The 26,560-nt window shown below is 44.0% G+C and overlaps 1 protein-coding gene across 1 annotated transcript; it reads left to right on the top strand.

Annotated features, from left to right (window-relative positions):
• Positions 1-687: 687 nt before the first annotated feature.
• Positions 688-7,487, top strand: LOC132916039 (cilia- and flagella-associated protein 43-like). The gene is made up of 8 exons (XM_060975783.1): positions 688-1,249; positions 1,428-2,274; positions 2,368-2,998; positions 3,259-4,084; positions 4,658-4,941; positions 5,352-5,777; positions 5,878-6,742; positions 6,925-7,487. The coding sequence occupies exons 1-8, from the start codon at positions 688-690 to the stop codon at positions 7,485-7,487; spliced, it is 5,004 nt and encodes a 1,667-aa protein (XP_060831766.1).
• The last annotated feature ends 19,073 nt before the right edge of the window (positions 7,488-26,560 follow it).

Raw genomic sequence — 26,560 nt, 5'->3', positions numbered from 1 at the left:
AAACGTGTTGAGTCCATCACTGACGGTGGAACGACTTGGTTTGGTAGGCAGCCAGAGGATCAGGTCATCGAACAGAGGGAGGAAAAGAGGGAGAAAGAGGTTGGCAGGTATCCACGGGCAGTATATCACGTGGCAAGGATAAGTTTTTGATCGGCCCTTGGTATACGAATGACTCCCCGCTGCTTGACCTCATCACGCCACGCTATGGGGGTCTTTATAAACCACCATCGACTGCGCGTATCCTAATCACCTTTTGTCTTAAGCCTGCCAAACTCCTCTTGCGAGGCCGACCCCGTTGGCTTCTGGCAAAGGATTCGAGCCAACCGTTTGCTCTTTCGTCACCGTTCGTCTTCCATTCCTCCGCGTTTTTGCTATTCTTTCCTTTCTTCTTCTTTTTCGCTGATACTCTCGATTCTTGACATATGATATTTCGCTATGTATCCTATTTTACTCTCAAATCATTAGACTGCATCGCTGTATCGTAAAATAGTAAATGTTTATTAAGGTCAGATTTCGAGTCGCTTTTCCCCTGATTCGCAAACGCAGCTCATTGTGAACCGACCTTAAACGTCAAGTCGTCGTATGCTTCTTCGATTGTTTTCCAAGAAGCAGCTTTTATCAAATTTGCGCAACTAGACAGAGATTTCTAAGGTTATCCGCTTCTTGTAACGTCGATTACCTAAAAAGATGAATCACAACAACTGGAAGCCCGCTTGGATACGCGGTAACAAGTTCGAAGACATCGTCTGGATAACGAAGGACGTTCTAGCATGGTGTTCCGGTATTCTCATCGTGTTCTTCAACATCACTCAGAAGAAACAGAGTTTCTACTGGTGCTGGAATCACGAGACCGGAGAGGGCGTCCGGTGTCTCTCCGCTCACAAGACACTGCCCGTGTTCGCCTTCGCGGAGAAGATCATTCAACCGAGAATCCTCGTCTTCTCTTATCCGTCGATGTCGCAAATTGCCGAATGTGCCGGTGGATGCGCTTCCGGATACTTAACCACTGCTTTTGCCCAGGGAGATTACTTGATTTCCATTGGATCGTATCCTCTCTTCTCGATGACCGTTTGGAATTGGAGAACCGGCGAGAAGGTCATTTCTGTGAATACTTTTATACGCGACGAGGTTGGACAGATCTTGAAGATAACTCAGATCGGACCCATCGTTGTCGGTCAACTGGGCAGGACTTGCGGACAGTTGTACACGTGGGAAGTGGATATCGCTGGGAAAGTCGCCATCGTGAAAGGCAAGAGCGCTTTTTGCTTCTTATTGTTAAATTCGGTCTTTGATTAGGATTAAACGATCGATAGATAAATTCTACCCTGTCCAACGAATCGAACCAAGAAAGTTATCAAATTTTAAGGAGAACGGGGTCACTCTTGGACACACGTAAAAGTGTAGCTTAACTTTATGAAAAATTATAGCCGACGAATCATTGGCAATGGCAACTCTCAAAAATTCGCTCGATGTTACCTTAAGATTCTTCGGTTTCCAAGTAAACTATTCCAATTTTCGGATTCTAGATCACGAGATAAAGCTTCCGAAAGAAACGTCGATCCTGTGGGCAGACTGGAGTCCAACATCTACGGAACCGCTGCTAGCCATCACAGACGTCGACGGCCACGTGTTTCTCAGCAACTTAGACGGCAGTAGCATTAATCGTATCGTGTATTCCCAACGATGTAACATCTGCATGGACATAGAATTGCCGATAGTCGCCTGGTTCCGAGAGGGTATTATCTTACGAACGACCTTCTGTCAAATTCGTTTCTTCACGAGGAACCCGAGAATGAGTTCGTGGCGAAAGGAATGGTACGTGAAGTCAGAAACAAGGCCGTGCGTTCTGGTGACTCATCCGTGCGAAAATCGATTCTTCTACTCCACGTTAGAAGGATACTTGATGCAGATCGACTTCAACGAAGACGATACGGTTCCTAGAGTTCTTATGGTTCTCGATTACGGCGCTGCCTATCGGTTCGCGGATTTTATCTATCCCTGGTGCCATCATCTCGTCGTCATTGGCGATGCGAAGAAAGAGTTGATCGTCGTCGAATGTTACGAAGGGAAGCCGTTATCCTCCATCGATCCAGAAATAGAAAGCGAAATTACTTGTCAAGTTTCACATCCAGACTTTCCGCTAGTCGTGTTGGGAACGGAAAACGGCGAAGTGGTGTTCGTTACCTTTATCGAACCGATCGAACCTAGGATCGTAGCTCGAGTGAGGCTGCAGAGGACGCCGATAGATTTAATCAAGTTTTCAAACACTGGAAGGTAGCGTATTTCTTTGAAAATCGTTTCTTCTTTAAACCGGCAGTTTGTACGTTTAATCTTGGAGGGTTCACGATACCGTCACGAAAACTATAGATTCATGATCGCTGGCGAGAAAAGAACCGGCGACTGTTACTGCGTAAGTCTTCAGCGCGACAAGATGTACACCCCGGTAACGTTGATCAAAGTTCGTCGCATGATCACGGATCTTCTGATCTACGAAGGATTCAGGCAGCTGCGAGTCTTTGTTCTTTACGTGGGCGTGAAACATTACGACATAGGACAGATCGTGGACCTATACGAAGCGTCGCCGGAACAAAATTTGGTCACCGAACCCCTACAGTCGTTGAAACTTCCTGGCGTGTATCGTACTCTCTATCACGTCCCTGGAAATCCGATGTTGCTCATAGGATCTCCTTATCTGACGCGTCAATTACGAGTGCAGAGGGTGCATGATTTTAAGCAGATCTCCTTGGAGGACGGTTTAGCGACGGGACATCAGGTTAAGCTGGCTAATTTGTACGTCGATCGATCATGGATCATTACCACTGCTCTCGATGGATGCGTCTTGGTCAGAGATAAAACGGTACGACGAGTGGTGGCGCATATCATGACGCACCATAGATCCGATTTGGGTACGATCAAGGCTATGGCGAATAGACAAGGCGACTTGATCGTTTGTTTGGGCTACGATGGCTCGTTGGTCGCTATCGTTGGAGAAAGAAAGGTTCTTATTCTTGGTTTCGCTGTTATTTTTTAGGCAAAGAGTGGGAAATACGATAAAGTGGAATTATACCTAGTATTTTAATTTGCTACAATCGAAACATTTCAAATCTTCGTGAGCCAATGCGTACGTAAAGTTCCGTACGAATTTTTCAATCTTTTCATCGTTGCTTGAATATCGCATTTCCCGTCTTTCTAGAGACGATAATAAGTGGAATTCCAGTCTCTTCCTACAGTTATTTCCCCTTCTTTCCTCCAGCGTAGGATCTCTCGCAATCAGGAGTAACCTCCTCCAAGGAACCGCTGTACAAAGCCGAATACGAAGCTTACGAAAGGCTGAAGAAAAAGATCCAATCGGACTATGCCAGCCTCGATCCTACGATTTACGAGTTATTAACGCGCCCAAAGTACGAGTTCCCCGATCCAAAACAGGGTGACAAGACCTGGTCGGACTGGAGGGACGAGATACAGCTGAAAGAAGAGGAAGAAAAATGTAAGGAAGAAAGAGCAGCAATTTTGGCAGACTTCGAAGTCCTACGAGGCAAGGTGAAAAAGTTACTGGATGCGAACGACGCCAATCCGGAAATAGAGAGACTTCCTGTGTCATCCTTCGATCTGGATCTCACAAGCCGTGATCAGAAATTAAAAGCAGGCCGCGACATCTGTGAAAATCTCCGTTTGGAGCTCGAGCACAATATCTTTGAGACTCGCAGAGTGTCAACATGGATTCGCAAGGTTTTCTGGGACCCTCAACAGGTTCTGGGGAAATGTCTGTTCGCCATTTTGGGTACCATACAGGTTACCAATTATCCCGAGTTCTCCGAAGCGACAGACGAAAAATACCACTTGCAGTGGGCGAATTTTTGCAAGAAAACCGCCCATGATATTTTGGTGAACGATAAGTTTGAACCTTGGAGAATTTATACCGCGGAAGAGCTACAATTCGAGCTAAATAAGAAGCAGAAGGTATACTATGAGCACGACAGAAGATTGGGTTTATTGCTGGAGAACGATGACGATCAGGAAGAACTGGAGGAAGAGAAGATAGCCGTTGCCAAGGCAGATTTGGTGGAACAAAGGGCGATGCAAGGCAAGAGTTTCTTTTTTTTTTTTTATTTTATTTTGGTTTTTTACAATTTGTCCTTATGGACATTTGGTAAAGTGTTATATCTTATTGGTGAAAAAAAAAGTAAAATAAAAATAAATATAGCATGTGGGTGGCTACCCCCAGCGGGGTGCCAGCTTCGTTTTTTCTAAGTTATATCTTTTATGTCAAGGCAAGAGTGGATACTATTTTTAATAAAGAGAATAATACGAATTAAACTAATGACAGTCATGGCAAAACTGAATTCTTTAGAAACCTAAATGGTAAATAGGTATAGTGTATAATGGTACATAAGTATAGTTATTCCTCGTATCGAATGAATTGAAATTTTACATTTTACAATTGTGTTTTATAGTGAAAATTAAATTTATTTTCGATCGCATCGATTTGTATAGAATGACATAAATTCCGAGTAAAATTGTAAATTTTATCGAAAATCTACGCGAACAAAATTTATTTGTTCAACGCACAGCAGAATGTTTTTCTCCTTTGTGTGCGTTTCGTCTTTTCTTAAAACTCTGTTATCCGTTATTTTAATGCTTTCATTTTCGTTTAAAGGCACGACTACACACCGATACATCGAACAGTCACCTTATTATCCTCAAATTGGATATTACGGATTCAGCCAGGTGATGATAAACAATCACTTGCTGTTGCACGACTGCAAGAAACTTCGCGCTTTCTTCAACCGGACATTCGATGAAGTGTATGCGACAAAGGAGAGGGAGATGAAGGTGATACGCGAGAGGATCGACAGGATACGTTATATCGACACGGAATTGAGGACCATGTTTAACCGACGCGTGCCATACATCCCTGCTGATCCTGTTTGGCACTGGCAGGTAAACGTTTAACTCAATCCTACTTTATAAAATAATTCGATACAAATTGAACATTTATCAATGAATCGAGTTACTTCAATTTTCATAAATCAATTGATCAACCGATCCTCTTGCACGTTCAAAGTTAAAACGGTCAATTTGTAAATTAGGGCTATTATATAATTAAGAAACTCTCGAAAAATCTTTCGTCTACTATATGGTATATCACAGTGACATGAAATGATAAAATTGTAGAAACTTCTCACAACTCGTGCTTTCTTCGACAAATCGAACCGTCTATTCTTCACCGTTCTTGATCACATCGTGGATCGCTTAATAATCACCTTTAGATCGAGAGGCTCGTAAACTCTCAGAGGTGCCATCTTTATCTGCAAGTTCGCGGACAGTTCAGTTTCCTTTTTCGCGCGTAGGAAAGGCCGGAGAGCATTATCAAGGTGCTGGATCACGAGGTGAAGGCGAAACCGTACGTTTCCCCGTCGCAGCAGGAATTGCTGGACAAGCAGGCGGCGGAGGAAGAACGAATCAAATTATTGTTGCTGGCTGATGATTTTCGCGAGCGTGCCCTAATGACGATGATGGACGGCGTGCTGGAGGTCCGATGGGAGGACACTATCAAGATAGACATCCCTAAGCCGGCTTGCATGCTGGAGAAGAAGCCGGAAGACTATACGTCCGAAGATATATCGGCGGTGAAACAGTACGAGAAAGACGTGCAATTTCTTATGGAGGAACGCGAGCGGTACAACAGGATGTTGGAGGCGGAGTATGGTAGGGTCATGGAGCTTTTGAACGATGGGATTGACAAGTTCAATGGGAAATTGATAGAACTATTTCACGTGAGTTTGCTTATCGGTAGAAAAAAGTGGAACGATTTTGTATAAGAGAGAGAGAGAAAGGTAAATCGATCGGTATCGGTATAATTCTGATATTTCACAGTTCAAGATGAATATCGAAGCAGCGATAAATCAGTTGAATCTACGATATATCCGCGGTTTGATCCTAATCCATCGTCGAATGCAGGCCTTGCAAGAAGAGGACAAACTGAAGAAGCAAATGGTGGAAAAAGAACAATATCAGGAAGTACTAAACGATCACCTTAACAGTTTTCGCCGTGTTAACGACGAGATGGTCGCTAAATACAGATCCCTCGTGAACAGAGAAAAATCTATAGCCAAAAGGTTCAGATCCGAATTCTTTTCTCTGAACAAATTGCAAGTCGAGCTCCTCGAACATCAGTACAATCGCAGACCGAGAATAAATACGAAAAATCTGGAGGCTTCCGACTTCTACGAATTAGCGAATCACGTAATCTCCCGATTGCCGTGCGTGTACTTGCCATCGGAATGCAAGGATTACCTGAGGATCTTGAATCATTTGGACGTTCGACCAGTTATTCTTCCAGTGACCATAGAAACTTCCCACTGGGAAGACTTGATTCGTCTGCGACGTACCAAGATCGATCTCGAGTTGAAGATCAAGGGACAACAGGCGGAGATGGCGGACGTTGAGGCCGTGATCCTTGGATTTGAACAGAAGATAGAGAAGTGCAAAGCCGACGTGGAGGATATGAAGAAGAGTTTGATCGAAACTAGGAAATGTCGAAGGATCGAGGAGTTGGACGCGGAGATACAGTTGGTGTTGAAGATGGGGCAAGTGGAGATCCACCTCGAAGGAGACGTAAACGACGCGCAGAACGCGGTTCTTGTTTCGAAAACGGCTGTCGAAAAAGTAAACGAGCTGATTAGAGCTGCTGGGAAGTGCAAGCTGCAGGCTTTATCTCGTCTGTTGAGCTTTCAGAGAGGTAGCGTTTTCCTAATTGCGCGAATACTTACGTATACATACGTGTATTTGCATTTTTCCATCCTTTCATCTCCTATAAATATAAATATCATTCGACACGAGGCATTTTCAAACGTGTGAGTTTGTACATGATGGACCATGTCACGTATGAATTGTGTATCTTACACGCGACAATGTTTTTAGGTACTCTGTTGAAGGAATGGGAGCACGAGTGTCAGAAGAAGAGTCTGGAGGATCTGCGGGAGGACCTGAAGTTCACGGAATCGGTAACGGTGACGAAAGAGATGCAACAGTACCTGAAGCGCAAGGCCAAAGGGCTTCCAGACGAGAAGACGCCGCAGCAATTGGAGGTGGACATCGCATCGGTGGAACGACAGTTCGGTAGGATCTTGGAGGACCACCAGGCTCGGCTGGAATCGATCGAAAAGGAGATCGCCGCCGTCAGAAGCAAGAACGAGCAGCTCGATCGGCAGATCTTGGAGATGAACGTGGCGAGGTGCGAGATGGAGCACCGGCGCGATCTTATCGCCGAGGCCAGGCAGCAGGAGCACGCGGAGAGGAAGCTGCGGATGGTGATGCACCGATCCGAACTGATCAAGAAGCTGCAGGATAATTACGCCGAGCTGATCGAGCTGCAAACCGAGCACGAACTGCTTAGACTCAGGCGATACCCGACCTTCCATTTCAGGATGCTCGATGATAACGACGCGGAGAAGAAGGACGAGCCTCCAAAGTGTCCTTCTTAATTCTGTTCATTTGTTGCGTTCTTTTCGTATTTATTTTCTGCGTTCGCCACATTCACGAGTAAATCATTAGGGAACGAAATCAGCGATACTGACAAGGAAACCGAGGCGCACAATTTCGATAATTGCACAGAGCTTTTGAAGCGCGCGATTTAGAGTTTTGAGAGGTTTGCGAGGTTGGATTTATTTAAAGAGTCAAAGGGATGGATCGAATGAATAGAAATAGACAGGAGAAGCACCGTTCGTTTAAACGAAACGCGCTCCTGTTCCAAACGGCATTTATTTTACGATTACATTTAAATTCAGTATTATCTCCATTACAAAATGACAAATTATTTGCGATTAATTGGACTTCATCCATCGTTGGACCTTTATAATATGAAATTTTTTAATTAAACATAATTAAGGAAAATTAAACGACTATATATACAGTATACATAGTTAAATTCAACATATATAAATAGGATCTCTGGTAACGGCAAAAATGTGGAAGTTCGTAGTTAAGAGTTAATGGAAGATGAATAAAAATATATCGTTCACTCTGCTCGCTTCGATAGCATTTGCCTTCATCGTGAAAGTCTAAAGATCTCCAATTGCTCGACCGCAGGATAATCATAAAGTTTACCGACGTTTTCCCGTGTCCACGGCATATATTGTATCACGGAGACCACCTTCTAAACGCGGCTGAGTTACGGCCGCTCGAAAGGATTTAATCAGGCTCGCTTTGCTCGGTCTCACAAAGGACAAGCGGCAATTTGCAGCGGCACATAAATCACCCGGGGGACCCGCGATGCATAATAGTCGCCACGATCTATACTCTTTTTCACCATAAATAACTGTACTAATAGTAGAGCCGCGAGATGAATGATCTACCGCGTTGGATCGCCGCGAACCGCGAAGCGTACGAATCAATTTCGTCCGACATCTTCCCAGCTGCACTCGCTTTTCGGTCTATCCCCCTACACTCTACAGGGATCAAGAAAAAAGAATCTTCAGACTCATCGTGCGACGATTAAACGCGCTCGATCTCTCGCGCCCTCTTTCCCCAGGAGAAAGTGGGATTCTTGCTTGTTCCAGTCTGTCGATCGTCCACTTTGGTCACCGAGCTGACTCCATTCATTTTTTATAAGCCGAGATCGAGGACATTGGTGGGTGTCAACGGAGCAGCATACTTTTGTCAGTGTTTGAGAATAACGAATGACGTTTCGTGTTTTGTGTAGTTGGGAAACGCGACGGTTGCAACCGTTGGGTTAACGAAACCGTGTTCCTCCGAGCAGGTGCTACTGTACCTACAGGTAGAAAGTTTAGAAACGTTCAAGGACGGGTTGTAAGAGAAATAAATTCTTCTAGAAGAAGGAATAAAGTTGTAAGTTTTTTTTTTTATTTTATTTTGGTTATTTTACAATTTGTCCTTATGGACATTTGGTAAAGTGTTATATCTTGTTGGTGAAGAAAAAAAAATAAAAATAAAAAATAAATATAGCATGTGGGCGGTTACCCCCAGCGGGGTGCCAGCTTCGTTTTTTCTAAGTTATATCTTTTATGTAAAGTTGTAAGTAAACACTTTTACATCGAAAAAAATATCTATAAGAACGACTTTTCGAAAAATTAATCCGGAAAATGCAGTAAGTTTGTGTAAAAACCCTAACAAAGTTATAAATCAGATAGTATACTAATATCAAAAGGGGAAATTTATTTTTTTCGTTCGATTCGTGTTTCCTTTTATATACCATGCAATTTCCATCGGTTTGAAAAAATGACCATAAAAAATGATAGAGAGGGCAAGCCTTCGATCTCGAATTGTAAATATCTTCGCCCTAACGATCGTATGATTTTTATTAATGAACACTCTGGCACCCAGGGTGGCTTTGTCCCCCAAATATTATGTCGGTTGAAAGGTTATTCATCGGTTTCTTTTTTTGTTGCCGCGGTAGCCGTGACGGGCTAAGGAATTCGGGATATCTGTGACCAGCGATCGATTAATCATCGTTTCGCCGCTCACATCGACATAATACTGTCATCGTTACGTAAAAACATAAAGTCGCCGTTACGATAGTGCCACTTACGACAATTTCTGTTGCTTGCCGAGTGGAACACTCGATCGGTAGTAGATTAAAGAGCACGAAATAAAATTTAAACACGTACAACGGCGTGTAACTCGAAAGATATTTCTACCTACTTATCTGCACTATTGCGTACTCTAACGTTAAGATGTTGCTAATAGTGTCCTATTGTGTTATTTATACACATTGTGGTATTTACACGGAGGAAATACTTTTTGCTTAAAACCATTAAACTTCTTATTCACCTTCTAACATACGAAGTTATATTACGGAGTTCTACATAAAAAAAGAAAAGTTGAAATTCACACTGGAGACACAGAGAAGATTTATGTTAAGGTTATTCGGTGTATGTGGAATTAAAGAAATGCGTGGGTAAATTGTAAGGTATCGAAAGTATATATATTGTGAATAATAAAGTACAAAATGTGAAATACAATGTAAGCCGATCCAAATCCTCTCGCTAGCAACGTTACCCTGAGACTAAAAGAACCCTGAAGCCAACGTCGCACGTGTACCGCTTATGGTCTGTCCTCGACGCATTCTTTTGTCTATGCGCTATCGATGGCCTCAGCGCTTGAGAAAAGCGAAGACCAGATGTAGAGTTTTCTCAGAAGTGGCGATTACTTCGACAATTTAACGTCACCCTGAAGATTAACATACGGAAAGACCTCGGAATACCAACGGTCAAGGAGGAGATCACCAGATTCGCAACAAGATACAGAACAAGAATAGAAATACACCAGCTGGCAGCTGAAACGTGCAACACAACAAATATCGCAAGAAGACTAAAAAGAAAACACCCAATAGACCTCATAAAAGATATAACTTAGAAAAAACGAAGCTGGCACCCCGCTGGGGGTAGCCGCCCACATGCTATATTTATTTTTTATTTATATATTTTTTTTCTTCACCAACAAGATATAACACTTTACCAAATGTCCACAAGGACAAATTGTAAAATAACCAAAATAAAATAAAAAAAAAAAAAAACCCTGAAGATTACTTCAAATCGTATCATCCGTGCCAAAGAACCTATTGACCACCGATGAAAGAATTTCCATGTATACTTCGTTAAATCCAAAAGCAATTTACGCGAGCGAAGAAGCTAAGAATACAAGGAGATGGAGAATAATTAGTTTTCGCCTGCGAGCAAAAGATTTCAGTTAATAGAACACACTGTGATGCCTGGGGAGCTGGAAGCAACGATTTCCACGGTTGGAATTAGCCGCGAAGAGGACGATGGCAGCGTACGATGGCACATACGCGCCATATTACCGGCGGTGGCGTCGCGCGACGTGCACGGAAGGGGGGCGCAGCCGGTTATCGGGAAACCTGGCACTCCAATCAATGCAAATCAAATCGAGAGCCGTGAATACGAAGCGTATAGTCAAATCAAGCGAATAAAAGCTTCATGAATGTAAAAGACTGGGTGAATGCGAGCGGCGCGAGCCAATCTGGTAATGCGTCTTCTCCCGCCGTGCGCCGCCGCCCCCAGCGGCCGACTTTTAACCGATCACCGGGGAAAAATACCTCCGTTGGAATATTGCGTTACGCCCGCTGCCGATGCTCCACGCGTTTAAAAAAATATCACTTCTTTTTCCACCTCGAGCATTCCTTGGCTACCGCTTGATGTTCGTTCGATGTTACGTAGTTGTTGGAGAAGCTGTTCATTTTTTATCACGGTAGTTGATGTTATACGGTAAGCGATTTCGTTTGCTAAGAAGTTTTACGAACGGATATGAGTAATCTTTGAATTCATGTTTGAATGAATTCGGTTGTGTCACTTATGAAATACGCGTGCAATACGTCGTAGGTTTTATTTCATCTGTGTTTTATTATATAAAATAATAGCGTAATTTTGTACATCTTAGCAGCTGATGTCTTTAGTTGTCTTTGTCTCGCACTGTTTCAACCGGCCCGAACATCTTGTGTTCCGAGTGCATTACGTCGTGTGGGTTTGACACATCTTGAATAGACTTTCTCATCGAGTCTCTTGGTTCCACTTGCTCGTAACACGCTACGAAGAAGCATGAATTATGTAAGCGATTGAGAAAATTGTTTACGCGTACATCAAATATATTCGTACCATTTTCATGTTTGTATTTTAATCCATCCGTCTGAGGTCGTTTAAAATCCTCCTTCTTATTAACGTTGTAATGTCTCAATACCGGCGAACGTAGACCTGCATGAAATATTTGTTGTTGCTGTACTTTACGCGTGAACTTGATACTTCTTGCATTATTGGTTAGAAGTAAGTAGAATTAAGGATTTCTCTTGTGTCTACTTCTAAAAGATCTATTTACCGCGAACAAGAGAGCGTCCGAAAAGGTATCGTATCATTGTAACGAAGGTACCTATCTGTAAATTTGATATTTTACATTAGAATTTTTAATAACCTCGGAAAATTGGATTCCAAACACTGTCACCTACTGAACAGTGCAGCATCGAATTACCAGCGTTCAATTGTCCAAATGTACGTTACGTATCGATAATCCTTCGACTCTAGAAAAATCCTGCAACCACCGCCGATAGACCTAACCGAACTTGCCACTTCTTCGCTTTGATCCTCGAGTTCACCGGTTGCTCGGTCACCCTCTTCCGTATAAGGCTGGACGATCGCGCGAGACAGTCCGGTTGGCGCAATAAAAATTTGACGCGATCGTCCGGCATCGAGCGGCGAAGAAAAACGTTGCTCGACGCAGGGGGAACTCGAAGAGGGAGGAGAGTAAGAGCCTGGCAGCGAGGTCGAGTTTACGACTCGCGCTACGCGAAGGGCGAAAGGGACGACAGCGAAACTCGTTATTATCCGACCGTACTTCTTCGTGGCGTCCGCGAAGAAGACGGGCTGGTCGTCGATGGCGACGGCCGTTCGTGCGCCTGCTCCTCCATGGGCCACTTTCAGACCATAAAGAGACAAAGGAGCGTTCTTCTTCCCCCCCCTGACCCGTTGCAACGCGCAGTAAACTCTCATTTTCGCGACGAAGAGCGGCTACGTTGTTTCGCTGGAAAGGAGAAGAAAGACGAGAAGGACGTCGAGGTTTACCACGGAGACGATGGTGTACCTTCACGTTCGGGGTAACGTCGGAATAACTTCGATTTTGCAGAAACCATGGACGATTCTCGGTACCGTGACTTCGTGGACCATTTGCAGAAACCTAGAACGGTGCGATGTCCGAGCGTTGCACGTCGCGTGCCTAATGTCAGTCACTTTAGACGAAGATCACGGGGTGGGTTTCGAAACATGGTAATAATACTTTCTGGGGAATAGCGAGGAACGAACGTTCGCGCTGATTACGGTGGTTGGAGTTCCATTTTTATCGAGTCGTTCGATAAGAAAGAGCGACGATCTCGTGTCGTAAAGGGAGAAATCGCGCTTTACGTTCGATGACTGTAAACCTGCGCGTTTGCGAATTACATTAACAGATCTGAGCGACAGACTCGAGAATGATAGCGATTGTATTAGGATATCGGCAACATGGGAAAGGGAATGGAATATATCTAATATTAAGCAAGCAAAACGCGACATGCTAAGGAGCTCGGAAGCTTCCATTTCGTAGACGTGTTTGGGTGTGTTTGGAGGCTGCATTATCGATGTTTCGCATGGTGGACCGGTGCCTAAGCGTGACATAAATCCTCGTAAAGCTTGGACGTGTTTCTGCGTGTCGGCATATTCCGGAGAGATGCACTTACGTATGCGCGAATCCACAATGCGCGATGCCACGAGTCGGATGGAACACCACGAAACGCCACCCTTGTTCCTTTTCGCTGGATTGGACTGAATGGCCACGACGTTACATCGTCCCGTCGTGGTATCCAGCCAACCTCGAAACACGCCTTGAAACGGCTATTTTGAACAGAGTCAGGACCACCACGGTTTGTCTCGAGTCCAGACTACACCGCCAAATTTTCACTATGGGGTTGTTATGCGAGCTTTTCACCGATTTTACGCGTTCCACCAATTTTTTGTTCTGCTTCGCGGTACGAACAACTATGTACAGGATTTTGTTCTACTTGTTTTTTGTTTTATGTCCTTTTGTCCGTTTATATTTTTGAATACGTTGGAACATTGTATTGCGAGCACCGTTGTACCAATTTCTTTTGTGCCATATTTGTTGCTCTGTATTGTAAATACGGACGTGGAAGATTACATCTGTTTGTTTTATATATTTTTCGTCAATACGTACCATGTATATATCAAAAAATATTTTGTTACAGGTTATTTCAGGAAGACTACGATGGATTCAACGTATTTTTGCTTCGTATTTTTAAGTTCCACCTTACGAATTGTAATATATTAATTTCTCTCGTTCCTTTGTTCTTCTCGAATATTATTTGTCCTACGCCAATCAATTTTTCATTTTAGTTTCAACGGTTCGTGTTTCGTTTCTTCGAGTACACAGATTTTTGTGTATTACGTTTCGTGACATGATCGATTCGCATCGCGAATTTGATATTCAATTTTGTTATTAAACGTAGACAAACTCTGCCTGTCGCGATAAAAAATTGAATTCTTTTTGTGCAAGAAGTAACAAGAGGGACGAACCTGAAAACGAGAAAATTGCACGAACTTTGTAACAATTTACCAAAAATTGATCACGTGATAATTTTTGAAGATTATATCACGGATTTCTCTAATTCCTGACTAGAGATTAATAACGAAAATTTATCAACTTCGCATCGCGCGTTCGACGCATATCAACGCGTCAAGAAAAGAAAAGCAACGAGATACAAAGCCGCTCTTTCAACCTCCGATACACGTAATGACCGAAAATTAACGCGCGATTTACCGCTTTGAAACGTTCGAGCCCTGGCGAAGACGGACGTATGGGAGGCTGCTCCATTACGATTTCGAGTCTAATCTCGTTTTAATGACAGGGTCCCGAATGCTCCACGAATGATGAAGTGTCAAATCGGAGCCTGGAATGGGCGTTGTTTTCCTGCGACCATGATACCAGCGATAATATATTCCACGGGCAGATTTTTAATTAGCGTCGGATTCTGCCGCCTTGCTGGCGTTCCCAGCGACCTTCGTTGTACCTATCACTCACCTTGCTTTCTGCCATGGGAAAACCTGCAACCAGATGGCTTCTGTTCAGCCTACTTTTCCTACCAATTCTCTCTTCTCACGCGTTTCAATCGATGACACCTATTTCAGGAAATATAATTGGAAATATAATTGATGGGAAGAAGTTTGCTAGAATATCCAATAGAATTTCTGTGTGTACTTTACCGTAGATTCCTTGTGCTGTGTTGCGGTTATACTAGTTTTGTAACGTCTTAAAAATGATATTTAACGAGTAAGAAGCTTTCACTTTGTCACGTTCCTTCCAGTTATGAAGAAGCTCCAATGGGAACATACGAAGCAAAATCAAATATTAAGTTACTTAATAGTAGAGATAATAAGTTTTCGGGAACAGTGAGGGGAAGTATACTTGAGATGGAAAATATATACATGGTATCGCGTGCGACAGGATCCGCACGCGACTCACGAATGAAAATTACGCGTGCACAAGAGCACCAGCGTGTTGCGAGCTTCTTTCAATGTTGCGGCCGAAGCCATGCCCTCGACGAGCAACTGCGTGCTGCTGGTTGCACGAAAATGTTGATCCACGTTCTTCCTCTTACGCCGTTCTTTCCCATGCTTCTTGTTAATCGTTTTATACCAAGGAAATCAGTTTAACCTGCTTCGTATTCACCGTGATGCTCGATCGATTTATGCCCCTTGATCGATGAGTGGAGGGTTAAGCGTGGCACAGAAACTCGGTAAAGTATCTTTTATTTGCATATGTGGACCGATGATAGAGCTATAATTCAGCAATGTTTGATTAGTCTATCAATCATATGCTACTCGTAGCTAGAAACAAACTCTAAAAAGAAACCACTAGTGGTAGATACTATCCAAGAGACCGAGTCTAATATCGCAGCTAGAAATTATCTCGTTTTGACGTTAAAGATAATTCCAGTTACCTTCCAGATCATCAAGACGATACAAAGTCATTAAGGGAGACATCGATGACCCTCGAGAGTGGAGAGTTACCTGAAATCTGAAAATCCAACTCTAAATTCGCTCGAACCCTTCCACGTACAAAATACGCTCCTCGACCAAGCGTATATACACAGACAAGCAGCCGAAGGAACTTTAGCACGATCGTTTTGTCGATCGCGACTCGGACTCACCAGGATACGGACGAGCAACATCTCACGGCTGGCATCGGGCCGGTATATCGACGTCGCGGATAGAAACAGACTCGAGTACGCAGTCTACGAGCGTACACGTAGAAATACGATTACGAGGGCTGGTAGAACGTTCCCGGCCCGCCATAAACAGCGTAACGAGTCAGGTGGACGGTCGTGAGCCACGATCGGCTCTCTCTTCCTCCGCTTGCAGCCCTGGAACCACGGATCCTGCCGTTTCCTCCCCCGGCGCGGATCGTTTCCGCGCGAAATCTCGGCTGCCATTAATTCAGCGCCGGCTGACAGGTCACTCGAGTAGAACAGCCCATTACAGATATTACCAGGCCCCTTCTTCTATCGAAATAATTATTATTGTTGTTTGCTTTTGCACGGCCAAGTCGCGCGCCCTCTCCCACCCTCACGGCCGAGTCGGCGTTCCTCACCACCCCGTAGCGTTCTCGAAGCGGGGTCGAGACCCGGGGTGACCGGCAATTTCACACGAAATTTATTACCGATGACCGATACCAACGCTCTCCGCGCCTTCCTCCGCGACGTTCCTATCGAATTGGAATCGAACCTCGACCGGTCGGCGACGACGACTCCTCGGGCTAGGGGTTGGTACGCGGGACCGCACGCGGGGTCAGAGTCTCGGGCCGGGTGCAATAAATATGTCGGGAAAGCTGATCGAGACGCTCGATGCGTTTCACGTGTTGCGCTATCGAGCAGTTGTTTTTCAGAGGTTTGGCGAATGGAAGAAGGTGGAGCGGATCGTTTGTCGCTGTTAGCGAGTATTCGATCGTTGGGAGGGATTTTGATGATTCGACGGTGCGAAAAGTGGATGCTGCTACGGGCTGTATAACGTAGAGTTTGATCAAATCTTTTTGTAATTTCAAGTAGGAATATCCACGCGTGAACATGGACGAATTGAAATGGATGAAGAAGCGGAGAGTCAAAGTGAGATGGCGAATAAAATTAGTCTGAAAATGAGACGAGAAGCGATCATTTATGGCGCGATAAGTAACCAGGAAGTCATAGCCTGCGGCGATCGGCTAATTTCTACCGAGCGATATTCCCAAAAACCAACACTTCGTTGCTCGATACCTGCAACTGTCTCAAGATTCCGCGAATCGAGACCCACCGACGAGCCATCGATCTAGGAAGAACACGCGTTTGCATGGTAAAAATTAAAAAGCGATCCGGGTTCTCACGTTCGCGTGCAAAGGAGAACGATCGAGCAGGACCAATAACGGAGGCAACTATCGAAACCGAGCGGAAAGAGAAAAGGAAACGAAAGGAAGAACGAACGATACGAAGATAAAGGAGAGGAAGAAACGCAAAAAAAGGGGTGGTAGTTTGCAAATAAGATGGAAAAGAAACGTAGAAGCCCTGTTCGTTCGAACGAGACCGAGGAGAAACCACCTTAAATACAGGTCACGCGTGTTTTGGCCAGCGTGTTCCCCACGTCCTCCTTGTTTTCTTTTCCTTGTAACGCGGCTCCGTCGTATTTACCTGCTGTCCGCGTGTACAAAAGTCATCGTTAGAAGGATTCCAACGTCGATCCGGCCACCATTTTGTATGTGAAAGAGAAAGAGAAAGAGAGGCAGAGAGAGAGAGAGAGAAAGAGAGAGGGAAAGGTGGTATGGGAGACTCGTAACGCGTTCCCCTGTTTCGGAATTCGGTACAGAGTTCGAGAGTGGACGGCCTCGAGAAAGAACGGTGGGAATGACGGCCGTAACGATTCAAATTACTAATCGCGGCTCTCGCGTGCTCGCGAGACCAGGGATACGTCTGTTTCTGGCCCCGCGAATTGTAGCATTCGAGCTGGCGGCCTCGTGAACGGCCCCAGACCGCGGAATTACTGAAATTACACGTGGGGCCCTCCCTCTCGGTGACTGCTTCTACTGCCTTCTATAATACTAGCCGACGGTACACATGTGTCTCTTGTCTCGTTACGAGTCGATTTTTTACTTGTTCGCGCAGTCCGATCGCTTTGCGATACTGATAGGATTTTAGTTTTTTAATAATAATCGTCGTAATTCAACGATAATACGAAAGAACGTAAGACGAAGAAAGACAGTTCATTCGGTCCTGGATAACCTTCCCTTTCTTCTGGATAAGCTTACGTGGTATAAAGTCGGCCCCCGTCACAAGAAAAGTGACCACGATTACAAGGAAACTACGTGGAACATTGCGAGAAGGAGGATCGCTGTGAGCGGAAGTTACACGCGTGAAAAGTGCATCCATTCTGCGGGCTTATCGTACTCCACCAGCAACACTACATCCATTACAGCCGTCGCGGTGTTGGTAACGCTACATCAATTCCCTGCAACGTCCTTCACCGACGAACGTCCACTGTATGGCCGAGCGAAATCTAGAAGCTTTCCCTATCAACCGCGAACGATAGCGCGCATAAATCTGCGAACACGATCAACGGTGTCGTCGTCCAACTTGGCGATCGTCGTAGGAGACCCAAAGAAAATTCCGTCCGGGATCATTTTTTATTTCAGCGTATTCGAAAGAGACGAGGATCCGACGAACTTCAAGGAAACAACAGGATAATTTTACGTTATAAATGATACGATAGCGAAAAATTAACAAAGAGGAATAAAAAAGATTCTCACGAAAGCGTGTCTCGCGTCGAGCACACCAACAAAAGTGGAGAGTAGCAGGAATGGCAAAGTACCAACTTTAAACCCATCAACCAGAAACGTTGCAAATCGAAACAAAAGAAAAGATCCCCGCCCTTCCCCTACGACCTCCTCTTCCAGAAACTTCCTCCAGCCTCTCGGTCTCCAGTTCCATCAGCAGCGTAGAATGCTAATTACCGCCTCTCGCGGTCGTGATCGCGCTCGATGGAAACGCGTTTCACGTTCGCAGAACGAACCAACGTACAAACGAACGACTGGACGAAGGAAGGAAAGAGCGGTCGATCCCCGAAGACGACGACGAGTATCCAGCTGTCCCTCAGTGGCAGTGGGAAGAAGCCAGCCATCTCGAGGACGCCTCGAAGCCTGGATGCTCGCGCGGCCCGTTTCTTCCTCGGCAGGGGCAGCCATTATATAGTAGTAAATATCGTAACGACCGTTCTCTGGTCCGCGCGACCAAGCACGACCAGTCTAACGCGCAGCCGCTAACCACGAGTAATTATGTAATTGCCGAAGAATTACTTACCGGACTCGATGGACCCGCGGCCCGTCATTCAGTGACATTCCGTCCTTTTTACGAGGCTCTGAGTGGCGGGTCGTTGTCTTCGGCCTTCTCTCCCTTTCCCCCTTCACATTCTTCCATTTCCACCACGAAGATCCAACGTCGTCCTGTTCTTCGTGCTCCTCGTCTCGCTTCCGGCCCAACGGTCCCCGTATCTCTCTCGCGTGATATCCTGACGTTCGAGTCGCGCTGGACGCGGCAGCTGTTCGCCCCATAGCTTGTAACTAACTCGTTCCCTCGGTTTTATACCGGCACTTTTCTAATTTTGAGCGGCCGCCGCGAACCGTGAGAGACGCGAGACGCGGGGATCGTTTTACTGCCGAACAGGAAAGAGAGGATGCAATTGCGCGTCGGTTGAACATCGTTCGCCGCGAAATCGCGCGGTCCCCCTTCTCTTCCGGGCCGCCAACCGAGCTCGATTCGAACGCGTTTCGATATTCCTTTTTACGTTAACGTCGATCGGGGTAAATGTCGAAGGCTGTTTGGGTTCTTGGTCGTCGCTTCTTTGAAAAGCCGGAAGATTTCGGTGGCTTTTGGTAGCCGATTTTTTTTTTTTAGTTTGCTTTGTGGTTTCGTTTGAAAGAGTTGTATATTAGTTTGGAACGAGCTTCGTCAAATTCGCTGCGAACGTCACTGTCTCGTTCGCTGATGCAAGAGCTACACCTATAAATTTGCGTGCAAAATTTATTGCGTATGATATACCTATCGTAGTACGCGACAGTAATAATATAATCGACAAGAAAATTGCATTCGATAGCTCAAAAGAATATTCTTCCCTGTAAGGACTAACCTCGGTTCTTAAGCTCTACCATCGTGCAAAGGAGTATTAAAAAATTAACATGAAAGTATTCAGTGACATACGGAGTAGTATGCAGTCACCCTCGCTCTCGAAACCGAATCGAAAAAATACCGATTAAACCTTTAGCCAGCCTTCGAGGGGGATGCACGAAGTCGTTTTTACCCCGTGGCTTTAAAGAAGCGTTCAAAGCGATCGAGGGTAGTGTACTAAGAGGGTGAGGGTGGTGGTGGCGGCATGTCCGGCCATTAATTCAACGTGGAACCGTATTGCGCGTTGATTACAGCTTCCGCGCAAAAATGCCAGGCACTTTGCGCTGCCGTCTGTGTCCGATTAGCGAGTACAATGCTTCTCGCGTACTTAAGCCTCGCGCGATAATATCGACCCTTTTCACGAGAGGACTCGCCGCAATTTTACCGTCACACCCGTGCCCGCCGCGGTTGATGCATTAGCGCGATTATGGAGGCCCAATTTGTTGCCGTTGCGGATAACGGCCTGTTATCGATGGCCACGATCGTGCAGCTTTGTGCACGCCACGCGAACCCAACGCGAACGTACACGCGGTTACGCTACTCTCGACTTATGATCGCGTCCTGCCACGAGCCACGACCTGTCGCTCGACGCGATCCTGCGGACTTCCGTTCGATTAAACCACCCCCTTTCAATCTTTTCGCCCAAATCTTTCCTTCTTCGATGCGTATCTAGGATTTTTTGTAAGATTACTACCACTCGCTTATCCTAAGATCTTTTATTTCAGACTTTTTGTAATTACGTGAAATCGAGTTTCTTTTCCAGATGGTTATCTATATAATATAATTAAATACGTAGGAGAAAGGGACGCATATGGGTCCATAGTTATGCCGAAATCGAATTACAGTTATTTCAATTTCCATGATCGATACAGTGATTGTTCGCTAATGATTCCTAGCAGGTGCACGGCGAAGCTATTTAGAGAAGGGTACAAGTTCTGACCAAATGGTATAAGACTGTGGATTACACGTATCTTCTTCTTCGATCACGCAAATTGTACGCAACCTTGTACTTTCCTTTATCGATATTAATTTTAAATCGAATCCGAACGTCTCTATCGATGTCCTTTTGCTTTTTATTTTCTTCTTTATCCTTGCGTTACGAATGACGTCGAGTGAATTATAGAATTTGCTCGGTCGCTTGATATTTTCGCAGAGAAGTACGGATAAACTTTGATTCCACAACTTTGCCATCTCTTTCTACGACAGAGCGACCGCAGCAAATTTCTCACGACAGCCCCGCCATCGAGCCTGAAGGGAAAGAGAAAACGTGAAATAAAAGAATTCGCTGAACGTGTCAACAATGAGGCGTTAAACTCGGTGGTCCCAAAGTCTTCGACAAAAGAGAGTTCGGTGAACGAACTTGGTCCGAGAGAATCGCGTGTCTTCGGTCGATTCGAACGGAAGCAAAAATCGTGTCGCGTCTCCAAGATCAGTGGTTGAGCCGCGAAATTGTCGCGTTTAACGGTGCTGCCCATGGTTCGGACTTCTCACGGCATTTTGTTTTTCTCCACGTTGAAGCCAAGTTGCCCAAATATGGATGACATTGATATTCCACGGTTAAAATTTATAATAGCACCTTGGTTTCAGTTGGGACAGAGCTGCAGTTCGATGCGCGACAATCGCCGATACCAGATGGCTCGGGTGCATCGCGTGCAATGTCATTCCAACTGACGTGAGGTCGCACCGGAAAAGCCCTGTGGTCGCTCAAAATTTCGCATGAATCTCGACTACAGCGTTGCCTCCACGGGTTTTCAGTTCTTTATAGAATGGTGTTACCGATGGGACAGAATGTGAAGCGACAAAATTGGATGTTTCCTTGATGGGAATATTGGATGGTGGAGATCGAGGGAATATTCATTACGCAACTGTTATACTCGTTGTATCATTTGGCCACGTAGAAATTTACTATACCTCATAACGGTATATAAAATTCGTACGATATGACAAAGTAAAAATTGCGCAGTACCCGGACATTACACTTAATCACCGTGAAGTATCGGCAAGTTCAAAGGTTATTAATTTAACTAGTTGCCTAATCGAGCTATCCTCGTAAACCAATTACTCGTGACACTCGTCCAAGGTATCTTTAAAACAAATACCTCTATTCCATCGGACAGGTATCCTTTCCATGCACCGTACACGGTATCCCTGATCGTTAAAATCAAGCCCGTGCCTCGAATTTTAATAAGGAAGAGGCTCGCCACACGCGGCCCGTCAACGAATAAATTGATTTACAAGTGAGTTCTCTCGTCAGAGCGTTCGTTCCAATCTTCGTCGGCATGGCGAACACTCGGTACTAAGGCTCGTCGTTCCTCGGTAAACATCGAACGACCGCCTTTTAATTTGCCAACGAAATTCCGGCCATCCGGCCGGATATTCCTTCCGCGGGCGTAATTCCTGAGCCCACGGGCGTTTCGAGATTGCAGCAATCTAACAATAAGTGAGCAACTTCGATCGTGATTAATTTTCAACTTGCGGGACGATTTATGTGTCGGCCTTATTTTTCTTTTTTTTTTTTGTCTGCCTTCGAGAATTTTGGTGAACGCGAGAAGGGATTCGAAGGATCGGTTTGCTTTAAATTTTATATCGAACGATGTTCGAAGTTATCGAAGATGAGGTTCTTCTTGTGTGAAATTGTTTTGGCAGAAATGTAAATTTCTAATTTCTTTTCCTTTGCGTTGCGCGGTGTTTTGAAAATTTTAAATTTTGTCAGCGATCACACTGCGGTTTGTGATAATTTTAATTTATAATTAAATCACCTTTCGTTAACACCTTTTAGACTTAAACGTCGAGTTAAGTAGTTATCGAGTGACGATGTTGTTTTAAGACAAATTTCTGTTTACTTCGTACGTATGAATCATTCGGCAAGTAAAAGCGACAATTTGTTATAAAGTTGCGAAACGAGATCATTTTGTCTCGAGTTTCAATATGTAAAACGACTCGATAACCTGGATTCCGTAACAGTTAAGCTAATCGTGCGACTTCGTTATTTTTCTTATTATTCTAATTACACAGGATGTCACCGGACCGGGAGCGCCGCAGGGCGATTCGAAGTCATTCGACGAGTTTCATTATCGTTGTTGTCGTTAAATTTACATATTGCACGAGATAATTGAACGCATCGATGATACGATTATATTCCTCCATTAAGAGTGTCAAGACTCATTTATATCGACTTGTATGTAAAAATAGAACCGATGTTACATTCTAATTTAACGTTAAGTAGGTATGGAAATTCTAGAGGTGATTTTCACTGCGTACGTATGTATATATCGAATACAATGCGTGTGATAAGATCGTAACGAACGCTAAACGATATTATTGCAGACTTTTTCCAAACGAACGATTTTGTTGCGATACGAACTATCGCTTTATCGAAGACAGATTTAATAAAACTTAGAAATACGTCTGTGATATAAGAAGCGTATGTCTCTCGAAATAACGGCTTCAAAAGATATTAATTGCAGTATAAATATAATATAAAATAGCGATAGAGTTACGGGAATGATTTTCGAAGAAGATGCAAACGAGACACCCCGTATATGCGTGCGCGTGAACGTGTTAACGATCGCGTAATAACGATAAAGGTGGGCAAGACTGTTACCATTAATGACCGTTAGGCTCGTTCCAGACGGCATTAAAACAGCCTCATTACGACAATAAAGATACACCTTCTATGGGGATTGCCTGTCATCTGCGATTTGGTCGTTCCCCCTTCGAGGAAACAACGATGGCGTATATCCTGGAAAACGATGTAAAACCTTTTTTGTTTTCTCGATGAAACCTGCGGGATTGCGTTCGAAAGGAGTCGCCGTGGGAATATGGAAATTTCTTTCGAGGAGACAGGAACTCGATTTCCTGTCGCTCACTAATTTAGATTAAGGTCATTAATTTAATGTTTTAGGGTAAATAATTTTCGCAGATGAATGCCAAGATATATTTAATGATTAAGACATTAATAGAGGACACCTGAGAAATACGAAGAATATAAGCAAAGAAAACCTTATAATATCGTCAGGTAAAATGGAACGCAAAAATAAAAGGTAGATACGTTACCGTAGAATAAATAACTTCAATTACTGTAGAATACCGTAAATTCATAGAATACTGTACCATTGATAATTAGATATTCTAATGTATAATTCTCTAAGAGATTCTTTGTACAAAATAAAATATAAATTCTTAAGCAACTTTCCCGCTTTCGAGAATCTAAAAATGTTAAAAACGAAGAGGCACTTTCGAACTACGAACAAATAAAAATTTTTCCTCACCTTCCAGGCAGAGTCGGAAACGCATCTATTCGTTTCGGAATGCGAAATTGATGCGGATCGGACGCGAGGCGACGATTAGAAGCAGCTCAGCGCGCGGCATCGAAATCGAGCTGCGGATCGATAGATCGCCGCGCGGCGATAAAGCAACACGCTCGTTCGTGGATCCTCTGGACGGTGCACGGTCCGCGCGAGGGCAGAGGCCGGATGGGACGCGACATGTGCACGACGCCGAAATTACCGTGGTGATTTTTATCTCGGCCGAGATACGACCGGCCGATATTCACGGTTCGACATGGAAGCTCGCCTGCGGCGTCTGATTAAACGACCGACTGGCCACGCTTCTAACGTGTATTTAGAGCGCGCCTGTGCACGCTGCGGACCAGGTACCTGCTTGCACCGCGTCGATTAGCCACGGCACGGCGTGCAGCATATATCGTGTCTTCGATTGGCGTACCCATCGTCGTCCATTTTCTCCAGGATAGAGTTTCTGCGGGTTAGATGGTGGGGCTGTTGTCTGTAGTTTACAAGGTGAAAGCATTTAGGGATTTAGGGAAGACGCGTGATGTATCAGGAAGGTATCCTGATGCGTTTATAATGTAACTGTGTTTGTGACTGATATTTACATGCATATGTATCTGTATACATATTTAATCATGTAGATAGCATAATTACACCACCTGTGTGTTGTCGGAATCGAGATCGATGCGATAAGTATTCACCTAATTTAAAGTTGACACAAAAAACGGTCATTTTTTATGCGTGTCAACCTATCAGTTTTCCTATGTGTTTATGATGTATTACTATGTTTAAGGAAGGCAGACCTCGTAATGGAAAAGCAGAAGGTCACGGAGTACTTACGTACAAAATTATACTCAATTGTACAAACTTATGCGCAATAAACGCCAACGATGCGTTTAATAATCTAAAAGTAGAAGTTGTATACCTAACCAAATTTTAAATCGATAGCACAAATTTAACTATCGTGAAATCCATGTACCTCAACGTTACAAATTCTATAGCTCTCTTAATCACTGCAATTGAAACTACGAAATGTAATTACAAGCATAAATATGCGATAAAGTGAAACAGAAGGCAGAGGTGAACTTGGGAAAAGGCTTCAACGAAACGAAATTATTCCGTCGTAGGTGGTCCGATCTTTTTCTTCCAATAATACGTAAGTATTATGAACCTTGATTATCCACATTTCCAGCGACATATTGAACGACCTCTCGATCGTAAACATCTCGAAAAGTTTTCGCAAACGAGTTTGGTGGCTCGATTATTTAACTGATTTCGGTTAATTTTAATAAACTTTCACGATTAAATGGAAATTACCGCAGGAAGCAATTATTTCACCACGCGTAATAGCAACGAACACAGCTATCGGCCGTTGCGTTTATTCGCATACGTTATCGTCATTCTTTCGTTCGAAATCTGGAAGCGTTTCTTTTTTTCAAATAATTGAACAACTATGGTAATTTGTACGCCATCGTCCATTTCTCATCCCCTTTCCAAAGAATAATAATAAATTTCTTCGATGTACATATAATCAACGTGCTACCGGATATCTCGAAATTGTGAAATGCATGAATTTCGAATTTTTTCTATTTCGTACAGCGTACCGATAATTCCCAATTATTACAGCTATCACGTACAGTTACTGCGAAATGCAACGACTCATAACCGCTATTAATAAGTATCGTTCCTCGATCACTTTCATGCCAAATGGTACCTTCTGGTGAAAACGATTCAAGTAACAAAAGAATGCCATGGAAGCGTACACTACGCTCGGTTATTTCTACAGTATGGTCTATCATCGAGTATTTATGTCTTAATAAATAAAACGTTAAGAGGGAAGAAAAGGCGAAACAATGTTTGTTTATTATCTAGAATAAAATAATTCTCCTTAAGAGGGTAATATCTATTTAACTTTACCCTATGATTTATAAAATGTCCAAATACTCCAATCGCCTTCCTATCTATTTTCATATTATTAAAATATTTTCCTACTTTGTATTTACGTGCTTGGTAAATATTTTACTAGACACTTTGATGCTAAATCAACGGAGGACGAAGAGAATAGTAGCTACGCAAAAGACGTTATTACAAATTCCTCTGATCTAATTACGACCAAAGCTACCCTAACATCGCGTGGCGTCTAATTCGCCTTTGAAGATAGCGATCTTCGGCTCGCAGGTGCATTGACACGGTTGTTGGATAGAAACGAGTATTAACAAAATGCGACAGGCTTCGACGGACACGTTCTCATTGCATGGAACTCAGATACTCGTTATGACTTTGTCGTTATCGTGGATCGACGATGGGGTTATAATTGAAGGGTAATTTTCGCGAAAGCGCACACCTCAAAAGCTGGTAATTTATTATCCCCCGAACGAGGAGCCGTCGTTTCTTCCAGGCTGAATTTGGTAAACGATCCCTTGCACAGAGCTGTACGCTTGTCACTGCGAATCTCGCGTTTCCAACCTTTTTCTCTTCGTTCCTTTTTTCCTCGTCGAAGGATCTCGCGGTTTTT

The sequence above is a fragment of the Bombus pascuorum genome, chromosome 1 (assembly GCF_905332965.1).
Source record: "Bombus pascuorum chromosome 1, iyBomPasc1.1, whole genome shotgun sequence".
NCBI classification, from domain to species: Eukaryota; Metazoa; Arthropoda; class Insecta; order Hymenoptera; family Apidae; genus Bombus; species Bombus pascuorum.
This window is presented reverse-complemented; position numbering and strand designations above follow the sequence as displayed.

Bases quoted from the DNA above. Each gene is read 5' to 3' on its own strand.
- LOC132916039 (XM_060975783.1), top strand. From the start codon at position 688: ATGAATCACAACAACTGGAAGCCCGCTTGGATACGCGGTAACAAGTTC. The intron at 4,942-5,351 runs GTAAACGTTTAA...TTTCGCGCGTAG, and splicing joins ATCCTGTTTGGCACTGGCAG to GAAAGGCCGGAGAGCATTAT. The intron at 6,743-6,924 runs GTAGCGTTTTCC...CAATGTTTTTAG, and splicing joins TCTGTTGAGCTTTCAGAGAG to GTACTCTGTTGAAGGAATGG.